Source organism: Eptesicus fuscus, chromosome 13, assembly GCF_027574615.1.
Source record: "Eptesicus fuscus isolate TK198812 chromosome 13, DD_ASM_mEF_20220401, whole genome shotgun sequence".
NCBI lineage: Eukaryota > Metazoa > Chordata > Mammalia > Chiroptera > Vespertilionidae > Eptesicus > Eptesicus fuscus.
The window spans coordinates 6,253,578-6,273,314 of NC_072485.1; the positions used below are offsets into that span (position 1 = coordinate 6,253,578).

General features: G+C 45.8%; 1 protein-coding gene across 3 annotated transcripts in view; it reads left to right on the plus strand.

Annotated features, from left to right (window-relative positions):
• The window catches only part of USP28 (ubiquitin specific peptidase 28), a 66,770-nt gene that overhangs the window by 44,744 nt on the left and 2,289 nt on the right, over window positions 1–19,737 (plus strand). For 2 of the 3 annotated variants that reach the window (XM_054724621.1, XM_054724622.1), the window contains exons 14-23: window positions 5,578–5,792; window positions 6,555–6,625; window positions 8,210–8,438; window positions 10,720–10,914; window positions 12,844–12,983; window positions 15,130–15,308; window positions 15,423–15,501; window positions 16,252–16,331; window positions 16,868–16,991; window positions 18,686–18,881. In XM_054724621.1, coding sequence (XP_054580596.1) covers window positions 5,578–5,792; window positions 6,555–6,625; window positions 8,210–8,438; window positions 10,720–10,914; window positions 12,844–12,983; window positions 15,130–15,308; window positions 15,423–15,501; window positions 16,252–16,331; window positions 16,868–16,991; window positions 18,686–18,881 — 1,508 coding nt within the window. Of the gene's footprint in view, window positions 1–5,577; window positions 5,793–6,554; window positions 6,626–8,209; window positions 8,439–10,719; window positions 10,915–12,843; window positions 12,984–13,146; window positions 13,333–14,350; window positions 14,447–15,129; window positions 15,309–15,422; window positions 15,502–16,251; window positions 16,332–16,867; window positions 16,992–18,685; window positions 18,882–19,737 lie in introns of all 3 variants that reach the window. The other variant, XM_054724620.1, reaches the window with a different exon arrangement.

Below are 19,737 nucleotides of genomic sequence, written 5' to 3' on the forward strand. Positions count from 1 at the left end.
GCACAATGCTCCCTGCTCCTGGGGGTCTGCCACCAACTAGGAGATCCAAAGGACACACAGTTCTGTCTCCTAGCCTGGACCAGCCTTGGGGATTCCAAACCATTGTAAAGGGTCTGCCTCCTCCTCCTCAGGGATCCTGACGACCCAGGCACAAAGCACACCTTCCCCAGCATAATTACCACCATCCCATGGGCTGACAGAAACACCTAAAGGGAGCCAGCATGGAGTCCAGGCCTCTGCCCATGCTCCCAGGCCAGAATTCTGGACTGGGTCACTGCAAACAGAAAAGGAGAGGAAGAGACTGATTTTTGGGGCATACTTTTTTGTTTGTTTGAAAGAAGAAGCCATTTATGAGGATTACAGACAAATTACATTATGGTTGTTTAACCTGTTCTGGATTTACCCAGGTGGGGGATGGGGTGGAGATCAAGCTGGCTTCATTGCAAACAGCACACGGCGGACACTAAACAAACAGCTGATAAATACACTATTTGAGATAGAGGCCTTGGGAAGGAGCACTTGAAACTCTGGCCTTCAACAGGCAGGGCTTGCTCTGGGCCACAGACAGAATCAAGAGTTCTGTATAAAAAGGTTTATGGGGAGGTTTCAGGGAAAGTATTTTCCATTTCAATATATGAAACAGTATTTTTGCACTCTGGACAGTTTTGGGCATTACTTTATTAAGATTGTGTGAGGAAATATAGAACTTTTCAGCAAGGGTGCTCCTTACTACATTTTCGGACAAGAGTTTCCTTGTGAGAAGACAGCACCCAGTTGGTAATGGTGAAGAGGCCCTCAGAGCCGCTGGAACCTTGCAGTCTCCTGAGTGCACCCCCTGGGGTTCTAATGCTCCTGCCCGGCTTTTCCTGCCTCCTGGAGAAGGCACACAGCTTTATCTAAGGCCCCCTTGATGGAGCTTCTTCTCTGGCTTTGAGAAAAATGCCCGAGGAGACCAGGCCTGGACTCCCAAGCCCCTCTGGATGAAGCTGTGCAGTGATCTGAAGGACCCCCTGGAAGAGGCTACAGAGTGATCTGAAGGACCCTCAGGAAGAGCCTATGGAGTGATCTGAAGGACCCCCTGGAAGAGGCTACGGAGTGATCTGAAGGACCCCCTGGAAGAGGCTACGGAGTGATCTGAAGGACCCCCTGGAAGAGGCTACGGAGTGATCTGAAGGACCCCCTGGAAGAGGCTACGGAGTGATCTGAAGGACCCCCTGGAGGAAGCTGTGCAGCGATCTGAAGGACCCCCTGGAAGAGGCTACGGAGTGATCTGAAGGACCCCCTGGAAGAGGCTATGGAGTGATCTGAAGGACCCCTGGAAGAAGCTACGGAGTGATCTGAAGGACCCCCTGGAAGAAGCTGTGCAGTGATCTGAAGGACCCCATGGGGTTGTTCCTGGGGAGGCCTGGAGAGTCATCTGGTGAGATCCAGTTCTTGCTTTCAGGACTGGTGAGTGAGGAAGCCCCGAGGCTCAGCCCAGCTCTGTCATCTGCTGGCCCTCCCTTGCCGCCTATGCTCACAGCACTAGAGGGTTGGGGTCTGAAGTGCTTCCGAGTGACAGCTTGTGCAGTGCCCAGGTGCTACAGGCCCAGGATGCCAGGTGCCTGGGAAAGTGGCTCCTGCTTGTGGCCACCGTCTTGAGTTTGAGAGGCTGCTTGGGCAGGGCAGGGCTCTGCAGGCACATTGAAGTGCGGGTGAGTGCTGGTTGGTGTCAGGCATAGGTGGAGGGTAGGGGAGGCCTGCAGCGTGGGAATCTCTGCCTCTGGGCTCAGTCCGTTAGTTGGCACCGAGTTTACCTGGGCTTTGTTGAACTCTGACAACACCTCCTGCAGAGATGAATTTGAATCATCAGCATTTGCTGTTCCCAGGTCTGAGTTATAGGACATGGGCTCCTCAGAAGGATTTGGGCTCTTGGAGCCATTTTCTTGAGTAGGCAGCTATCGGAGTCTAGGCTGCAGGATAGTTGGGAGGAACTGGTGTGTCCAGGCTGAGGAAGGATGCAGTGAGCTGTCTGTTCCATTGGATCTTATGGCCCAAGTGCTGGCCTTCCATGTCCTCTGAGCCTGAGGAAAGGGAAATGGAATCCAGAGACTCCTTCCTCTGTACCAGAGGTGGTGACAGGGTCAAGCTTCAAGAGTGGGTGAGTGTCCTCTTCTTTAAGGTTGTGGACTGGTAAGATAAGGGTGTTAGTCCCTGCAGGAAGCTGAGGAACTCACCCTCCTTGGGGTTTCCAGGCAGGGTGGGGGGCTGGTAGTATTCACACTTGCAGGTAGCACTCCATCAGGCCATTGTTGAGGGCTGGCCACAGCCAGGCCTGGCAGCTGCCCACAACCCTGCTCCAGTTCTGAGATGCTCTGTCTGTGGGTGGCAGCTTTTAGGAGGGCCAGAAGACAGGCTGAGGCAGAGGCATCTGTTGGGCACTAACTCACACACTGGCTTCAGTTCAAAAGTGCTTGGCATGCAAGCCGTGGATAACCATGCCTCCAGGGTGCTGCATGTGGTGTTGGCATCTCTTTGCTGGTGAACATGGTGTCCCAGGACACGTACTGCTGCTGCAATGCCTTCACAGAGCCCACTAGATGCTGCTTGATGACTGGGGTGGCAGCCCAGGGTCCAGTCCATTCTCCACCACAGAGCATTTCCACTCATTCAGCAGCTCCCAAGGAGAACCTCATGCACCTGCAAGGGGAGCAGTAGGGGGTGGGGGGCTCCCGTCATGGCAGCCAGAAGCTCCCACCCGACCCTGTTGCTTTCTGGTTTCTGACTGAAAAAGGTTAGGTTTTTATGTTTTAAAAAATCTCACCCATTTCCCCAACTCCCCCCATATTAATAACTAAAGGCCCGGTGCACAAAATTCATGCACAGAGGGGGGGATTCCTCAGCCCAACCTGCACCCTGTCCAATGCGGGAGCCCTCAGGGGATGTCCTGCTGATGGCTTAGGCCCGCTCCCCTCAGGGAACAGGCCTAAGCCGCAGTCTGGCCTCCCTCTGCAGAAAGCGACCTGGTTGATCAGGGGAAGGCACCGCCCCCATCACCCTGCTGCTGCTGCTACCAGCCGCCGCAGCTGCCAAGGTGTTTTCATCAACACAGACTCCAGTCCCTTCACCACAAAAAAAATGACAACTTTCTTTAGGCATTTTCAAGATGTCTCTTTCATAGGATATGGCATTTCTTTCTTTCTTTTTTTTTTTTTATTCTCACCTGAGGATATTTTTCCATTGATTTTTAGAGAGCGTAAAAGAGAGAGGGAAAGACAGAGAGAAACATCAATGTGAGAGGGACACTTTGATTGGTTGCCTCCTGCATGAGTCCTGACCTGGGTCCTGGCCAGGTAGGAGCCTGCAACCTAGGTACATGTCCTTGACCAGAATCTAACCTGGACTTTGTGGTCGGCAGGCCAAGGCTCTATCCACTGAGGCAAACCAGCTAGGGCAGGATATGACATTTCTTAGCCCCTCCAGCAGCAGACCTTTTTTCCTCCAGGAATGAGGTGGAAAAACCCTAGATCACCTTCTTGGATTCTTATTACCCAAGTTACCAAGAACACTGTGAGTGGCGTATGGGGAGCTTAGCCAGTGAGCTAAGGAGGGGTCAGAAAAGGTGTTTCCTCTGCAGCTCACTCACAGAGGCGGAAATGCCAGTGTGCCATGGCTGGCAGGCCCTGTTCTCTGTGGGCCTGTGCTATCCGTGGCTTGCCTCACCATGCACACAGTCCCCTCCCGCCCACCTGCACACGCATCCTCCTGCGCGGACGTGATGTTATGGCATCCCAGACAATTGGCATATTCTCTCTCTCTCTCTCTCTCTCTCTCTCTCTCTCTCTCTATATATATATATATATATATATATATATATATATATATATATATATATTGTTCATCCTTGTATGCATAGAAGTGAGCATCTCTCAGGGTGGCACGAGTCAAGGGATGAGGAGTCTTACCTTTTATACTCTACCTGTGTGTTTGGTGTTTTCTAGAATGGTTTCATGTTCTTTATTAAATAATTGTTTTAAATTTCAGAAAGCAGTTGGGCAGTCTATTTAAACACATACAGTAATACTGCCTACTGTGCCTGTTAGATTTTATTTATTTATCATTAATTTTTTAAGATATATTTTTATGGATTTCAGAGAGGAAGGGAGAGGGAGAGATAGAAACATCAATGATGAGAGAGAATCATTGATTGGCTGCCTTCTGCACACCCCCCACTGGGGATCGAGCCCACAACCTGGGCATGTGCCCTTGACCAGAATTGAACCCGACCCTCCATTCCACAGGCCAACGCTCCATCCACTGAGCCAAACCAGTTAGGGCTATGTGTATTAGATTTTACTCTGTGTGTGTGCTCCCTTCTGAGATTGAGATATCTGCTCTCTTGCTTATATTGGAATATTTTTCCATATATATGGGTCCTTGGGGAAGAGGTTTTCTCCATTATTTTGTTTGTGAGAGAGAGCAGGTGGAAAGAGTAGGGAGTGAGGGTTTCTTTAAATCAAAGTCACAGGAAGTTTATGTTCTTCAGTTTTGATGTGAAGTAGGAACCTAAGTACAATTTAGAAGCTTAGTTTATATTCCTGCTGACTTGTGTGTAGTTTGTTTGACATTAGTTAATTAGTTGTTATGTTAACATTTACTTTACATACTTTATCCTCAGCTAGTTCAGGGCAATGGTGTAAAGAAGTTAACATTTACATTTAGAGCTGAATATTATATTAGATTGCTTACCTGGTATTTAGCTAAAGAGTGGTAGAGCTGGGCTTGTCTGCCTTTGAGTCCAGCCCCCGTTCTTCTCCAGGGTGTTACCTAGTTTGTATTCCTGTGACTTGGATGTTCAGCTGATATTTCATTTTTCTTTTTTTTTTCTTTAAATATATTTTATTGATTTTTTAAAGAGAGTAAGAGAGAGGGATAGAGAGTTAGAAACATCGATGAGAGAGAAACATCGATCAGCTGCCTCTTGCACACCCCCTACTGGCGATGTGCCCGCAACCAATGCCCTTGACCGGAATCGAACCTGGGACCCTTGAGTCCGCAGGCCGACGCTCTATCCACTGAGCCAAACCGGTTTCGGCTGATATTTCATTTTTCTTGCTCTGTATATTGTGTTCCTGGGTTTGTCTATCTATCCCACTTTAATTGGTTTAATCTTGGGAACTCTATAGTTGATTCCTTGATTCTTCCAGGCCCAGTCTTTCCTTCTCTGTGCTCTCTCTCCTCTCTTCTTTATGAGAATGCAGTATAACAAGAGGTGAGAGAGCATGAGCCATAGACTCAGGCAGGTCTGGGCTTAATAGCTCTCCATTGCTTACTAGCTGAGCGAACTTGGGCAAGTTGCTTAATTTTTCCAGACCTTAGGTTTGTAATTGTTTAATAGTGATAGTATCTGTATAGTAATAATATCTGTCTCATAAGCATATTGTATTAAATGAGACGATATCTGTACAGGAAAGATTCAGCTCTGCACCTGTGCGGAGCGAATACTCACCAACTTACAGGGGTGCTTTTCCACATAGCAGCTTGCTTTCCAGGCATGTTTTGGAAGTTATCATATGAGCATGATGTGTCGTCTTTCAGCACAAGTAAAGAGAGCTCTTCTCAGGACGTTGGAAGCACCTTTTCTGAAGACTGTCTACACAAGTCTACGCCAGTGACTACGCCACTGGCATCTTCCCGGTCTCCTGTGTCAATGCCTGCACACCCGGCTCCCCGAGCAGTCACCGAGGAGGAAATCAACTTCGTTAAGACCTGTCTTCAAAGGTGGAGGAGTGAAATTGAACAGGATATACAAGGTTGGCTCTTCTAAAACTTGTCAAACAGCTATTCTTTGCCTTCTCTGTTTATTTCAGTATTTGGAAGTTTGGCATCGTGAGTACACTTGCTGCTATTGCCTTATATACTATTGAATTTTGCCGTATATGCTGTTAAATTTTGACATGGGGATTGTGACTTCTTCCTTTCATTCCCTGTAAGATTGGATCACATACTTCCATTATATCGCTGTGGAAAGACCCCTCCTAGATTCCCTCCTCAACATTTCTGGGCTTCCTGGGCAGCTCACTTGCTCATGTCCTCTTTGGTTGGGATTTTTCTATATGGCCTCCTGGTCATGTTGCTCAGACTTTTCTTCCCCTTACTTTCTCCTTTTATCTGGGGAGCAAAAAATAAAAATAAAAATTCAGATTCCTTCCAGGTTCTTATTCACAGAAATTTAGCTCTCTTTTGCTCTGCCACCTTCTTTCAGGTCTTAGCGCTCGGACATTTGCACCCAAGTGACCCATTAAGGTCTTTCTCTAAGTAGGCTGTTTCTTCTTTAAGAAATATTGGTGCCAATTATAAGAGATGATTTTTAAAGTCTTAATGTAATTATATTGAACTAACAGTTTTCATAACCTGAAGCACTAGCTGCTTTAAGACAGTCTTCCTTCGTGGCTTATCAAGTGGAGTTGAAGTCATCGGAACCCTGGCACAGACAAGCAGTGCTCATTGCTTAGTTGAAGCAGCCTCTGTGATGTGGAGTGAAATCATCTTAACTTAATCTTCTCTTTTAACAGATTTAAAGAACTGTATTGCAAGCACTACCCAGACTATCGAGCAGATGTACTGTGATCCTCTCCTTCGCCAGGTAGAATGAATTGATGGGAAAGTAGTCAGTTTTGTTCTAGTGGTGCTAATTGAAGATCCAAAAAGGAAACTGGAGGGCTTTCTTTGAAACTCAATGAGAACCTCCTGAGATATAAGAATAAACTTAGGAAAGAAATTGGTAGTGTTCTGTTATTTTTATTTTAGGCTAAAAAAAGTAATGTATCTTCTGCCACCAGTAGAACTCAAAATATATTTGTTTTGATTCTGCTACGTGTTGCTTTTTGATACATTAGAAAGGCTTGCTGTCAGATATTAATAAAAGTTGTCATGCCACCCTAGTGGATAGAGCGTCGGCCTGCAGACTGAAAGGTCCCAGGTTCGATTCCGGTCAAGGGCATATGCCTGGGTTGCAGGCTCAATCCCCAGTAGGGGGCATGCAGGAGGCAGCCAATCAATGGTTCTCATCATTGATGTTTCTCTCTCTCTCTCTCTCCTCTCTCTCTCTCTCCCTCTCTCCCTCTCCCTTCTCTCTGAAATCAATAAAAAAAAAAGTTGTCATGCCGTAGTAATTTAAGTAGTAAGTACAGTGGGGAAACCTGAACTAGGGACCCGTTACTTGTCCTTTTCACAGTACTGGGGTCCTTTGTTTACCTGCATGCTTTCAAGGTTGGTTTCTCCAATGACTCTAAAAGGGAGGTAGGCGGGCAGTTCTCATTGTCCACATAATTTTTTGTTTAGAATGACATTCTGGGCATGGAGGGGAGAGAGGTTCCAGTCAGGGGCATGGCCTCTTAGCGGCTTCTGGGTCAGTGGCCTGAGGAGAGGAGCTGACTCCAGGGTTGCATGGAGGCATGCATGCATGGCGGGAATGCGTCATGTAAATCTTGGTTTTCCCCATTTTCTCTTTTGCATTATTGCAAAAATTTCTCCACCGGTCATGTCAAGGTACTGATTAAATGTAAGTTTAACTTGAGTCTGTGGCTGACTTCACTTTTTCCCATCAGTAGTTACTTGGCACTTAAGCATTGTTTTATGTTCTGCATATTGTGAAAAGAAATGCCTTTCAGGTGTGGAAACTAACAAGTGTGTAGTTGAAAGGGTCTTCACCCCAGGTAGGTGAACAGTTTCAAGAGGAAATATAGGGACCATATGACTATTCATAATGAAATATGCTAACTTAAATGTTGGTGCCAAATACAATAGACAGAGAACAAGATGGCCGCTAAACTAGCTGTAGGTCCCAAACGTGGTACACATTTTCTCACCATAATGGTCAGGGTGATTCTATTTTTAGATAAACTGTGTTTGGAATTGGGGAATAAATAGGTCTGGGTTATCTTTGGTTTTAGATCTATAATCATAAGAGTTTAGAGTTAAACGAGGTCTCAGAGGAGGTTATCTAGTTCAATTGTCTGGTTTTAAAGATTTGGGAACTGAAACATAATTGGTAGATTCCAAGGCGGTGTTTTTGTTAGTTCATCTTGAATCACCAAGATGTCTCGATATGAACAAACATATGTGTACCTTTCTTATGTCTGGTAGTTGGGAATAATCTTGGATTTTAGTAACCTGAGCTTTGTCCAATTACTGCATCTCACTCAGAAATGTGCTTTTTGGTTTGTAGGTGCCTTATCGCCTGCATGCAGTACTTGTTCATGAAGGACAGGCAAACGCTGGACACTACTGGGCCTACATCTATAATCAGCCCCGGCAGGTCTGGCTCAAGTACAATGACATCTCTGTGACCGAATCTTCCTGGGAAGAACTTGAAAGAGATTCCTACGGAGGCCTGAGAAATGTCAGTGCTTACTGTCTGATGTACATTAACGATAAGCTACCCCACTTCAATGCAGGTAAAAATATCTTCACAGGAGCCAGTAATGGGGGAAATCTGTACTGCTCAGGGAAGGGGGAACATTCTTTATAGTTTAAAATAATTTTAACCTAGAATTTATCATGAAGTAATAATGCATTTTTTAAAATACAAACAGTACGAAAGAGAATAAAGAGGAAAAATAAGTTTGTTCTCCGGCTTCTATTCATGAGCCCAACAAGTATCCATTGTCAGGTTTCTTATGCTGTGTTCAGAAACTGCTCTGTGCAGCTACTACATTTACTATTGACATCTCCTCCATCCCATTTTCCCCCAAATGGGATATTTTCCTTTCTGTTTTGCATCCTTTTATTGTGTATCTTGGTAACCTCTATATTTTCATAAATAAAATTGACTCATTATTTTATTTTAATCCTTACCTGAGAATATGTTTATGTTTATTTTTCTTTTAGAGAGAGAGAAACATCAATTGATTGCCTCCTGTTACGTGCCTGCAACCTGGATATGTGCCCTCACCAGGAATCAAACCTGCAACCTTTTTTGGCGTCCAGGACGCTGTTCCAACTGAGTCACCCGACCAGGGCTCTTTCTTTTTAACCCCATAATCATTCCATTGCATGGAATATATATATAGTTTATTAAACCAGCCTCCCATTGATAGACTTTTAAGTTTTCTCTAGTTTTTTCCTTTTTTAGTAACGTTTTGTATACATTTTTAAAATGTTTTTATTGATTTTAGAGAGAGAGAAGAGAGAGAGGGAGAGAGATAGAAACATTGATGCATCAACATGGATGCTAAGAGCAGTCATGCTTATAATTTATATTGGTGTTTTATTCCCTACTGCATGCTTTCAATTTTTATTTCTCTAATAATTTATAACTCTAAAAGGAAGGTAGGCAGGGTAGGAATTCTTATTGCCCACATTTTCCAGCCGAGGTTCTTTAGTTGTCCAGTAAATAAATGGCAGGCCCACAATTCAAATCCAGTTCCATCTCCATATTCTGTGCTGTTTTCCATGTCATTATTCTCTCTTCCTGTCACATCTTCTCTGAGTGGTCTTATGGCCAGCATTTCACAGCTAAGACCATAGGATGCTTTTTATTTCAGTACGCACACTTGAGTGTGTTGCATAGGTAAGAACACACGTCAGCATTGTGTCCAGGCAGCAGGTTGTCTTTCTGATTTGCTAATGCGATTGGGGGAGGGGAGGGAGGAATAAGCACCTCACAGTAATTGATCTTCATAATTGCATATTTGCAGTGTGAAAGCAGGGACAGCTGCTTGTGGGAGTTACTGTACAAATGACTATACTGCGGTTGTATATAGGAGCCTTGGTATTACACATATGGCTCAGGCAATTGGTAATAGGAGCCTCTGTATTACACACATGGCTCATTTTTACATTCTAGAAGTAAACAAGTGGAAACTGTCATTTGCTTAGTGAAAAGACTAGTTAATGGCAACCAATAAGTGGATGTGTTGTTCTCTAGGGGTTTTTGGTTTTGTTTTGGTCAAAACAAAAAAGGTTTAGAAATGAAATTTAATATGTCCTTGATATTCTGCCCCCCCCCTTTTTTTTTTTTGGTTAATCCTCACCCAAGAATATTTTTTCCATTGATTTTTAGAGAGAGTGGAAAGGAGGGGGAGAGAGAGAGAGAGAGAGAAACATAGATGTGAGAGATTGGTTGCCTCCCGCATGCGTCCCAACCGGGACCAAGCCTACAACTGAGGTATGTGCCCTTGATGGGAGTCGAACCTGCAACCCTTCAGTTTGTGGGCTGATGCTCTAACCACTGAGCAAACCTTCTAGGGCTATCCTGCCATTTTTCATCATAGCTTTTAATGACCCAGGTATTATTGACCATCTACCTATTATATCAAATTGCTTTCTGATAGCACTTAATTGCATGAAACTCGAGACAGCATAAATGTATTGGAATTCATCTCTAACCATCTTGAGATATTCTTATCAATAATAGATGCAGTGGTTATAGTGATAAAATTATTTTGTTTGAAATTTCCATTGGATCTAATAATTTTTCTGAATTTCCATGAAATGTTTGGTCCATCCTTACTATTTTACCAGTGATTGGCCTCTGTTCCAAATCCTTACATTCATTCATTCCTTCACTTAACAGATAATTCAATATGTGCCTACCTACTAACATGCCAGGCTCTGTTATTGATGTGCTCTGACTGTTGGCCTTATATTGTTAATACTTCTGATGGATTATGTAAGTGTATATGTAGTTTTCATTAGGAAAGACCTTTTGATTTCTCCATCTTTGTTCTTTCTCAGAGGCAGCCCCAAATGAATCAGATCAGATGTTAGAAGAATTGGAAGCCTTATCTGTTGAACTTAAGCATTACATTCAGGAAGATAACTGGAGATTTGAACAGGAAGTAGAGGAGTGGGAAGAAGAGCAGTCTTGCAAAATTCCTCAAATGGAATCTTGTACCAACTCAACATCACAGGATTTCTCTACACCACAAGGTATTTGAGAAGGGCAGTGTGCCAGCGATGGTGTTATTCACATTGCACTCCTTCAGCCAGCCCTGTGCACGTCACCTGATGGAGTGTGCCCCATGTGCAACTGCAATACATTTCAAATAGAGTTGGTATTGCACAACCTGATGGGATAACTTGTGGTTCAGACGTGATTTCTGATGAGTAGGAGTAATAGCAGAAAGACTAGCTACCTTTTACTCTGTTTAGTTTTGCTTTATTTCCCAGGTTGTAAGAGGAATTATGGTAGGATTAATAGGTGGATTTTATGAAAACAATTCTCCAAAGGTGACCTTCTACCAGGTCAAATACATGGTAATGGAAGGAAACTAGATTTTGGGTGGGGAACATGCAATAGAGTACACAGATGTTGAATTATAATTTTGTACACCTAAAATTTTGTAATGTTATTAGCCAATGTTATGCCTATAAATTTAATAAAAAAAGAATTTGTAACAGCATTAATTGTAATGATGTATGCAAATGTAAATGTGTCAAAGCTCAAGAACTTTTATATATATACTAGAAGCCCAGTGCACGAAATTCGTGCACAGGGGGTGTATGTCCCTTAGCCCAGTCTGCACCCTCTCCACTCTGGGACCCCTTGAGAGATGTCCAACTGGGGTAGGATTGGGCCTAAATGGGCAGTCGGACATCCCTCTCACAATCCAGGACTGCTGGCTCCCAACTGCTTGCCTGCCTGCCTTCCTGATTGCCCCTAACCGCTTCTGCCTGCCAGCCTGATCACCCCCTAACCACTCCCCTGCCAGCCTGATCGATGCCTAACTGCTCCCCTGCCAACCTGTTTGCCCCTAACTGCCCTCCCCTGCAGGCCTGGTCACCCCTAACTGCCCTCCCCTGCAGGCCTGGTCCCCCCCAATTGCTCTCCCCTGCAGGCCTAGGTCCCCCCCAACTGCCCTTCCCTGCAGGCCCAGTTGCCCCCAACTTCCCTCCTCTGCCGGCCTGGTCACTCCTAAATGCCCTCCCCTGCAGGCTTGATCACCCCCAACTGCCCTCCCTTGCAGGCCTGGTCCCTCCCAACTGGCCCTCCGCTGCTGAACATCTTGTGTCCACATGGGGGCAGCCACCTTGTGTGTTGGAGTGATGGTCAATTTGCATATTACTCTTTTATTAGATAGGATAGAGGCCTGGTGCACAGGTGGGGGCCAGCTGGTTTGCCCTGAAGGGTGTCCCGGATCAGGGTTTCCCTTGGTGCATGGGGCGGCCTGGATGAGGGGCCTGTGGGAGTTTGCAGGCCAGCAACCCAAGCGGAGACCCTGGTATCTGGGATTTATTTATCTTCTATAATTGAAACTTTGTAGCCTTGAGTGGAGCCAAGCTTCCTGCTCGCTCCGTGGGCGCAGCCATTTTTGTTGGGATTTATTTATCTTCTATAATTGAAACTTTGTAGCCCTGAGCGGAGGCCTGGGCTGGCCAGGGTGTGCAGGAAAGCTTGGCTTCCTCCATTGCCGGGGAAACCCAAGTCTCCTGCTCACTCTGTGGCTGCAGCCATCTTGGTTGGGTTAATTTGCATACTCGCTCCCGATTGGCTGGTGGGTGTGGCTTGTGGGTGTAGCGGAGGTACGGTCAATTTGCATGTTACTCTTTTATTAGATAGGATATAAATGTTTTTTAAAAAGTCCATCTTCCTAACAGATGTTGTTTGTAGGAAACCTTGGCATAAAGGCATCTGACAAGTCAGGAGGAGCACATTAAATTTTACAGGATCATCAGTGGTTTTGCTGAAGTGGCCATTCCTTGTGGTCACAGTTTCTAGGGGAAGCTTGCATAGATTTTTTTAAAGGTTTGCTAGAAAGGTTGTACATTCAACTTTGTGTCCATCCTGCTTGCCTTTACAGAGCCTTCTAGACATTACGTATCATCAGACGCTAATTTCTGTGTCCATCTCTTTATCAGAGCCTTCAGGAGCCTCTGCCCATGGGGTTCGCTGCTTGTCGGCTGAGCATGCTGTGATTGTCAAGGAGCAGACCGCCCAGGCCATTGCAAACACCGCACATTCCTATGAGAAGAATGGTGTTGAAGCAGCCTTGAGTGAGGTGAGAATGACTGAGGGAGCCCCGATTCAAGAGGGGCGGGCTTTCAGCAGTAATTTCCACACTTCTCTCACATTTCTGTGAGTCTATGTTTCTGCTGCATTTAACCAGTCCCTCTTTATTTCTCCATTTTTTTCTACTCATTCTCTCCATTCTGCTGCCGCAGCTTAAGGAAGCTGAACCCAAGAAACCCCTGTCCCCGGAAACAGACTTTGCAGAGCAGTCAGAGCAGCCCCCAGAGGCTCACGATGCAGACTCTGCTGCCCCGCCTCATTCTGAGGTGTCTGAAGTCGAGATTCCCAGTGTGGGGAGGATTCTGGTTAGAGCTGATGCAGACGGATATGATGAGGAGGTACAGAGCCGAGTGCAGGGTTGAGCTGCTTGTTGTCAGTCTGACCCCCTCTCATGTCACTGCATGTACTTGAAGGTGTTTGGCGATGGGTAACATTTTCTTATTGAAACAAATGACACGAGGCCTATCTGGTTTGACCTTAGTTACTGTTTTTAACAAGATAGCCTTGTTCCCACTGTGCACTGCTCCCAGTATATATCTACCCAGGCGTATATTTATGGGGCCACTGCAGAGTTTAGATGGCTCAGAACGATAGAATTTAGTCCTTTGTTTGGTATTAGGACAAAAACTGTCTTTGGTAGTATGAGTTAAATTGTTTTTCCTCCACGTGTAAAATTTCCAGAGGTATAGTGAGCCAAACAAATGTAAATTGGAGTTGTTTTTAATTCTAAAGCTTTAGGAAGAAGCTGTAGAATCCCACGTGGTTGAGGTGCTCCTTATAGTTGTCACTGCACATAGACTATCACGAATCCTGCCCCTTAGATTTGTTTTTTCCTGGGAGATATAGTTTTAAATTATTGAAAGGTTTTCATTTTATAAAGTCATATTTGTGTATCCCCTAGTTTCCAGACTATTTTAAATGCCCCGCTCATCCTAGTAAAAGTCTTAACATATTTGTGTGTTTAGGACATACACCCAAACTACAGAACTAAATTGGAATTCTCACCTCAGACACTTCCTCACTGATAGCTCTAACTCAGCTTGGTTCTTGGGCAGTGCCATAACAGATAGTTTTAGACATACATATGTAGTCATCTGTGCATTACAGAGAATGCACAGAAATAGCTTGTCTTGGGCTGTGCGTGTGCATAGGAGTAAGTGTGTGGACCTTGACATTGTGTGGAAGGCAATGCTGTCAGTGTGCATAGGAATGGGTGTAGAACTTGACCTGCAGTAGGTGCTGACCAAGGAGCACACGGCCATGCTTTCTTCAGCAGGCTGCTCACCTGTCCTTTCATGCTCTCCTTTTGAACCTTTCCTCTCTCCTTTTTGTCTGTTTTGTGCCCTTTTGTGGTAGGTGATGCTGAGCCCTGCCATGCAAGGGGTCATCCTGGCCATAGCTAAAGCCCGTCAGACCTTTGACCGAGATGGGTCTGAAGCAGGGCTTATTAAGGTATCTCCATTTTTTAATTTCTCCTCCTTATACCACAGGTATCATAATAATGGGGCACTAATTCTATTAGTTGGTAAACAATAGGATTAAAAATGTCTTTCATTAAAGTAAAACATAAACCTCTCTTTCCTGCCTAACTAATGAATAAGCTGCCCACCATACCGATCGCTCCTCCTCTCCTGGCACTAACGCGGGCCGTGGTGAGCAGTGCCATCTGTCACCCAGCCGGGAGGGCTTGCTGCTGTTCTTAGGGAATATCTAGTAATGAAACTAATGAGACATTGCCTTTGTACTTAGGGGGCTGTAATATGAGAAAGGGGGCCATGCTTTTTAAGGTACTTGAATAAAATTTAAGGTACATGAATAAATTGCATTTATGTGGATTTTTAAGATTTGGGTCCTTGGGACTCAAGGATATTCCTGAAATAATTAAAAGTAAATATTTTTTTCTGAGAACTTTATGAAAAACTGTCTCGTATATGTCTTCGGTGCCAGGATGCTAGAAGAGCTTCATCCCTTATGAAATGCAAACACCTTACAGACTCCATAGTTGCTTCTGTAATTCCTCCGTAAGGATTTCTTACGAGTCTTCTCAGAGTTAGGGAACCTCTGTCACCTGAGGCATCAGTGTCTGTGCAGGAGGCCACGGCGTGCCCTTTCTGACTCCCAGCTGTCTTTCATAGGCATTCCACGAAGAGTACTCCAGGCTCTACCAGCTTGCCAAGGAGGCGCCCTCCTCCCACAGCGACCCTCGACTGCAGCACGTGCTCGTCTACTTTTTCCAGAACGAAGCACCCAAAAGGGTGGTGGAGCGGACCCTTCTGGAACAGTTTGCAGATAAAAATCTTAGCTATGATGAAAGGTGAGAAGGGACTACTCAGGTGAACCCCCTCCTTCTGGGTCTGGTGTGGCTGCCTTCCCTGAGGGGAAGTGTGCCCTGGCTGCTATCACTGTTCCCGAACCTTGTCCCACACAGGTCCATCAGCATCATGAAGGTGGCGCAAGCTAAGCTGAAGGAGATCGGTCCGGACGACATGAATATGGAGGAGTACAAGGTCAGGTCTTTTCTTTAAATCTGCAAAGCCTCAAACATTCATTCCTGAGGCAAAACTTACAATTCTGTGATTTGTCCTCCCCCTCCCCCCCGAATAAAAACAACCACCTGAATAAGAATGAATAAATGATCTTTTCTTACCCTCAGCATAACAGGCTTCTTTATTCCATCTTCATCAGAGTGAGTCAGCACTTCCTTTTCTTAAATACATGCTTTAGCCTTGTTCTAGGCATATAATTCTTGAACTCACAGTTTGGGTTTATTTTAAATAATACAGTTTCCTATATTGAAAATAATATTTTTATATTGAAAGTTCAGTTTCTGTGCATTAAAGTGCATATGTAAAACTGTTATATACCAGCGAAGGTGTGCCCAGCACACTCACTGAGCTTGAGTGTTGTCCTGTGACTGGGACGGCCTCTCCTTTCATCTGCCTCACATCTGGATGTTTTCCTCAGAACTAGAGAGGTCATTCATTTAAACCAGAGCTGGGTGACTTTGACGTGGGTGCTGCACATTAAGATGGTAAATTCTAAAGCTCCTATGAAATACCGTGGAAGGAAAAGGACATTAAAAATTAAGGTCAACAGTAGACTTACTCTAAATGTTGAATATGTTTCTCTGTGGAAGTCTTTGTGTTTGTTGCTTTTGTGCCTGGCCATATGTGCACAGAGTTTAAAACTTGTGTGGTGGGCAGTGTGGAAGTAGTCTGTTGTGGTCATAATCATTAACACGAGTCTTCCCTTTTCAGAGGTGGCATGAAGATTATAGTTTGTTTCGGAAGGTGTCTGTGTACCTCCTGACAGGCCTGGAACTCTATCAAAAAGAAAAGTAAGTTGGCCTTTCATGTTGCTGAGACTGTTGTTCGGGACTCTCTGATTTATCGGTCCCCACCCAGGAACACTGAGAGTCACGGGCATGCCCCACCCGGGCAAGTGCACAGCGTGCCTCTGTTGTCCCAGCATTGCCCTTAGTGTTGCTCTGAATGTCGCCACACTGTGTTTTCATCCTTCACGCAGTGATAGATTTATTAGTAAAGAGATGTAGTGGCCAGAGTTCCTTTGTGATCAATGAAGATGAACTCCGTGAACCTGAGAGCTGGTGCAGCCCTCAGTGAGCACCTAGTCCAGTCTGTCGGGAAGCCCGAGCCCAGGGGGCTTTCAGGATCGGTCTTGGGTTTGGGGCCGGATTGTGGAGGAGCTGAGACTGGCTGCCGTCCTTGGCCCTCAGGCTTTTCCCAGTCCTCGGAGCCGCCCCTCCTCTCAGACTTCCATAATGCAGCCACGGAAACCCTTGTCTGCGGGGCAGGGAGGGTCAGCCCTGGGTTTTGGAGGACACTCAGCTGTTGTTATCTGCCATTTCCTAAGGTACCAAGAAGCCCTCTCCTACCTGGTGTATGCCTACCAGAACAACGCCACTCTGCTGACCAAGGGGCCCCGCCGCGGCGTGAAGGAGTCGGTGATCGCTTTATACCGAAGGAAATGCCTTCTGGTGTGTCTGTCTGTAACGCCTTAGATCTCTGTTGCTCGTTGTCTTTACCACTGCCCTGCAAGCCAGGAGGAAATTAATCTCCAACAGGTTTCACATTTTCCCAACTCTCAAGAGGAGCTTAACATTAGAACAGATTATTTAACATTACTTAGTGGATATCATTCTTCTTCAGTCCCTGGTAGACGAGGGGTGAGAATGGGTTACCCCTTTCTCTGTGCCCTTCACGAGTACCTGCATTTCATCTCATTGCTTTCCTACCAGCCTGTGAGTCCTTGAGCACAGATTTTCTCCTAGCTGTGTTCTCTGTGTCTGGAACTTAGTAAACATGTAATACATGTGTGTTGCAGGAATGCAGTGTTTCTTCTGTGTTCTTTGCTGGTAGATAAGAGTCCTAGTGACTTCTAAAGAGACTCCAGTTTTTATAAGTCAGGAGCCATGAGAAATGGCCTGCCCTCCGGTGTTGTCGCTGTCACACTCTGGGAATGCTCCTGGCCTGTTTGCACTCGGCAGCACGAGGACAGGCAGACCGATGCCCTCTGTCTACCCAGGTCTAAAGCGGTGCTTGTCCTTAGAAAACCACGCAGGCAGGCTTGCCCGGAGGCTGTGTGCTGTGTGTGTCTTTCCTGAGCCCCTTCCCCTCCCCGGGGTCAGGCAGACTTCCCACCATTGTCCTGTTAGCACCACGTGGAGGAGGTTAAGTCATGACATACACCGACCTCAAGAGCTTCATTTTCTGGTTTACACAGTAGGTCCTCAGGTTATGTCAGAGATCTGTTCCTACGGCGCGACGTACCGTGATTCTCGCCGTCAGTCGGAACCCACCTACATAAGCACCTCCATCACTCACAAGGAGCACATACACAGCAGCAATGAAGTGAAACAGTAACAAATTTAAAAGAAAGATAACAATTCCTGACCTTTACTTGTGGTAAATAAATAATGAAAAACATAAAGCACATATGTACATACGTCGAAATGACGGAACTTTTTTTTTATATATAAGTAAATGGGAGATGGCGATGTAACGACGAAACGGCGTACGACGAGTTCGATGTAACCCAAGGACTGTCTGTATTTGATTTCTGTACTGGTTCTAGGTGTGGCAGGGCATTTGGAAGCTGAAGAAAGGCTTGTAGATTGGGTGGGTCTGAATTTTATTAGAGCTACACTTTTTAAGTCACCAAACACAGGTTACATTTGGCCTGTCCTGCTCCGTTTCCACGGGGAGGCAGTAAGAGTGAACTGGATGGCTCCCGGGCTGGCTCTCCGCCTGCAGTGTGCGCCACAAGCACCTGGGCAACTTTCACGCGAGGATGGTGCGCAGGCCCCTCCCCAGGCAGCCAGACTGGGGCCTGCGCAGCCTCCTGTCTTCTGCAGGTGGTTCTGACGCTCGTGGAGATGGAGGGCCGTTGAATAGGCCTTTTAGTGGAAGCAGGTGTTAGGCACGATCTTGACTTGGAAGTTTAGGCCATTGGGTCAGAGGCTTAGCTGCCTGAGAGTCACCTTGGGAGCTTTTATCGAGTCCCGGTGCCCAGCATACCGATGACAGCAGCTGATGGGTGGAGGAGGAGCAACGTGGTTTTTAGAGATTCCCCCGGCAATTCCAATGGCCGTAAAGTTTGGCAGCCACTTGTTAGGATCTTCTAACGTTCTTATTTATCTTTTCAGACTTTTTTTCACTCTTTTATCTGTAGGAGCTGAATGCCAAAGCAGCTTCTCTCTTTGAAACCAATGATGACCACTCAGTAACAGAGGGCATTAAAGTGATGAATGAGTTGATCATTCCCTGCATTCACCTCATCATCAATAATGACATCTCCAAGGATGACCTGGATGCCATTGAGGTCATGAGAAAACACTGGTGCTCTTACCTGGGGCAAGATATTGCAGGTGTGTTGCTTTTAGCACTCCCAGTAATCTCTAAGGCTCTTGGGAATGACAGAAATTACAGTGGGCTCCCTCTATAGCACAGGTTGCCAAACCTTGCCAAAGGATTATGGGAACCCCTAGGGTTAGGGAGTTAGAAGTGGACCTGCTCTGCTGAGTGGGGGAAGCCGGGCCTCGGCTCCTCTAACCTCCTGCCTCCTCTGCGGTGCTGAGGCGTCTCCAGACGACCAGGAACGCTGCGTGAACATCACAGCTCTCCAGGAGTGTCCGACCTCTGTTACTTTTCAGTTGCCAAAATCTGGACTCCAATTGCATAGTTTGAAAATCAAAATCCATTTATGCTGCTCCCTGGCCAGTGGCTCAGTGGTTAGAGTGTCAGCCTGTGGACGGACGGGTTGAGGGTTCAATTCCTGGTCAAGGGCACGTACCTCTGATGTAAGTTTGATCCCTAGCCCCAGTCTGTGCAGGAGGCAACCAATTGATGTCTCTCACTCACATCAATGTTTCTCTCTTTCCCTCCTCCCACCCTCCCACCGTCTCTAAATATCAGTGGGGAAAATATCCTTGGGTGAAAATTCAACAAAAAGAAATCCATTTATGCAGCATGGATATCAAGACCTATCATAATCAGGATGCCTTTTCGGCCAATTAGTAAATGGACTATTCTTGCTTGTCCTAAGTATTTTAGGGAGGGAGCCTAAAACTAGTTATTTTTAGGGGAGTTTGATAGACTTAGAAAGTTGGTGTATATTCTAATATGAATCTTCTCTCTTAGCTTCTCACTGATGTAAAGATATTCTATTGACTGCCCTAGCTGGTTTGGCTCAGTGAATAGAGCGTTGACCTGCGGACTTAAGGG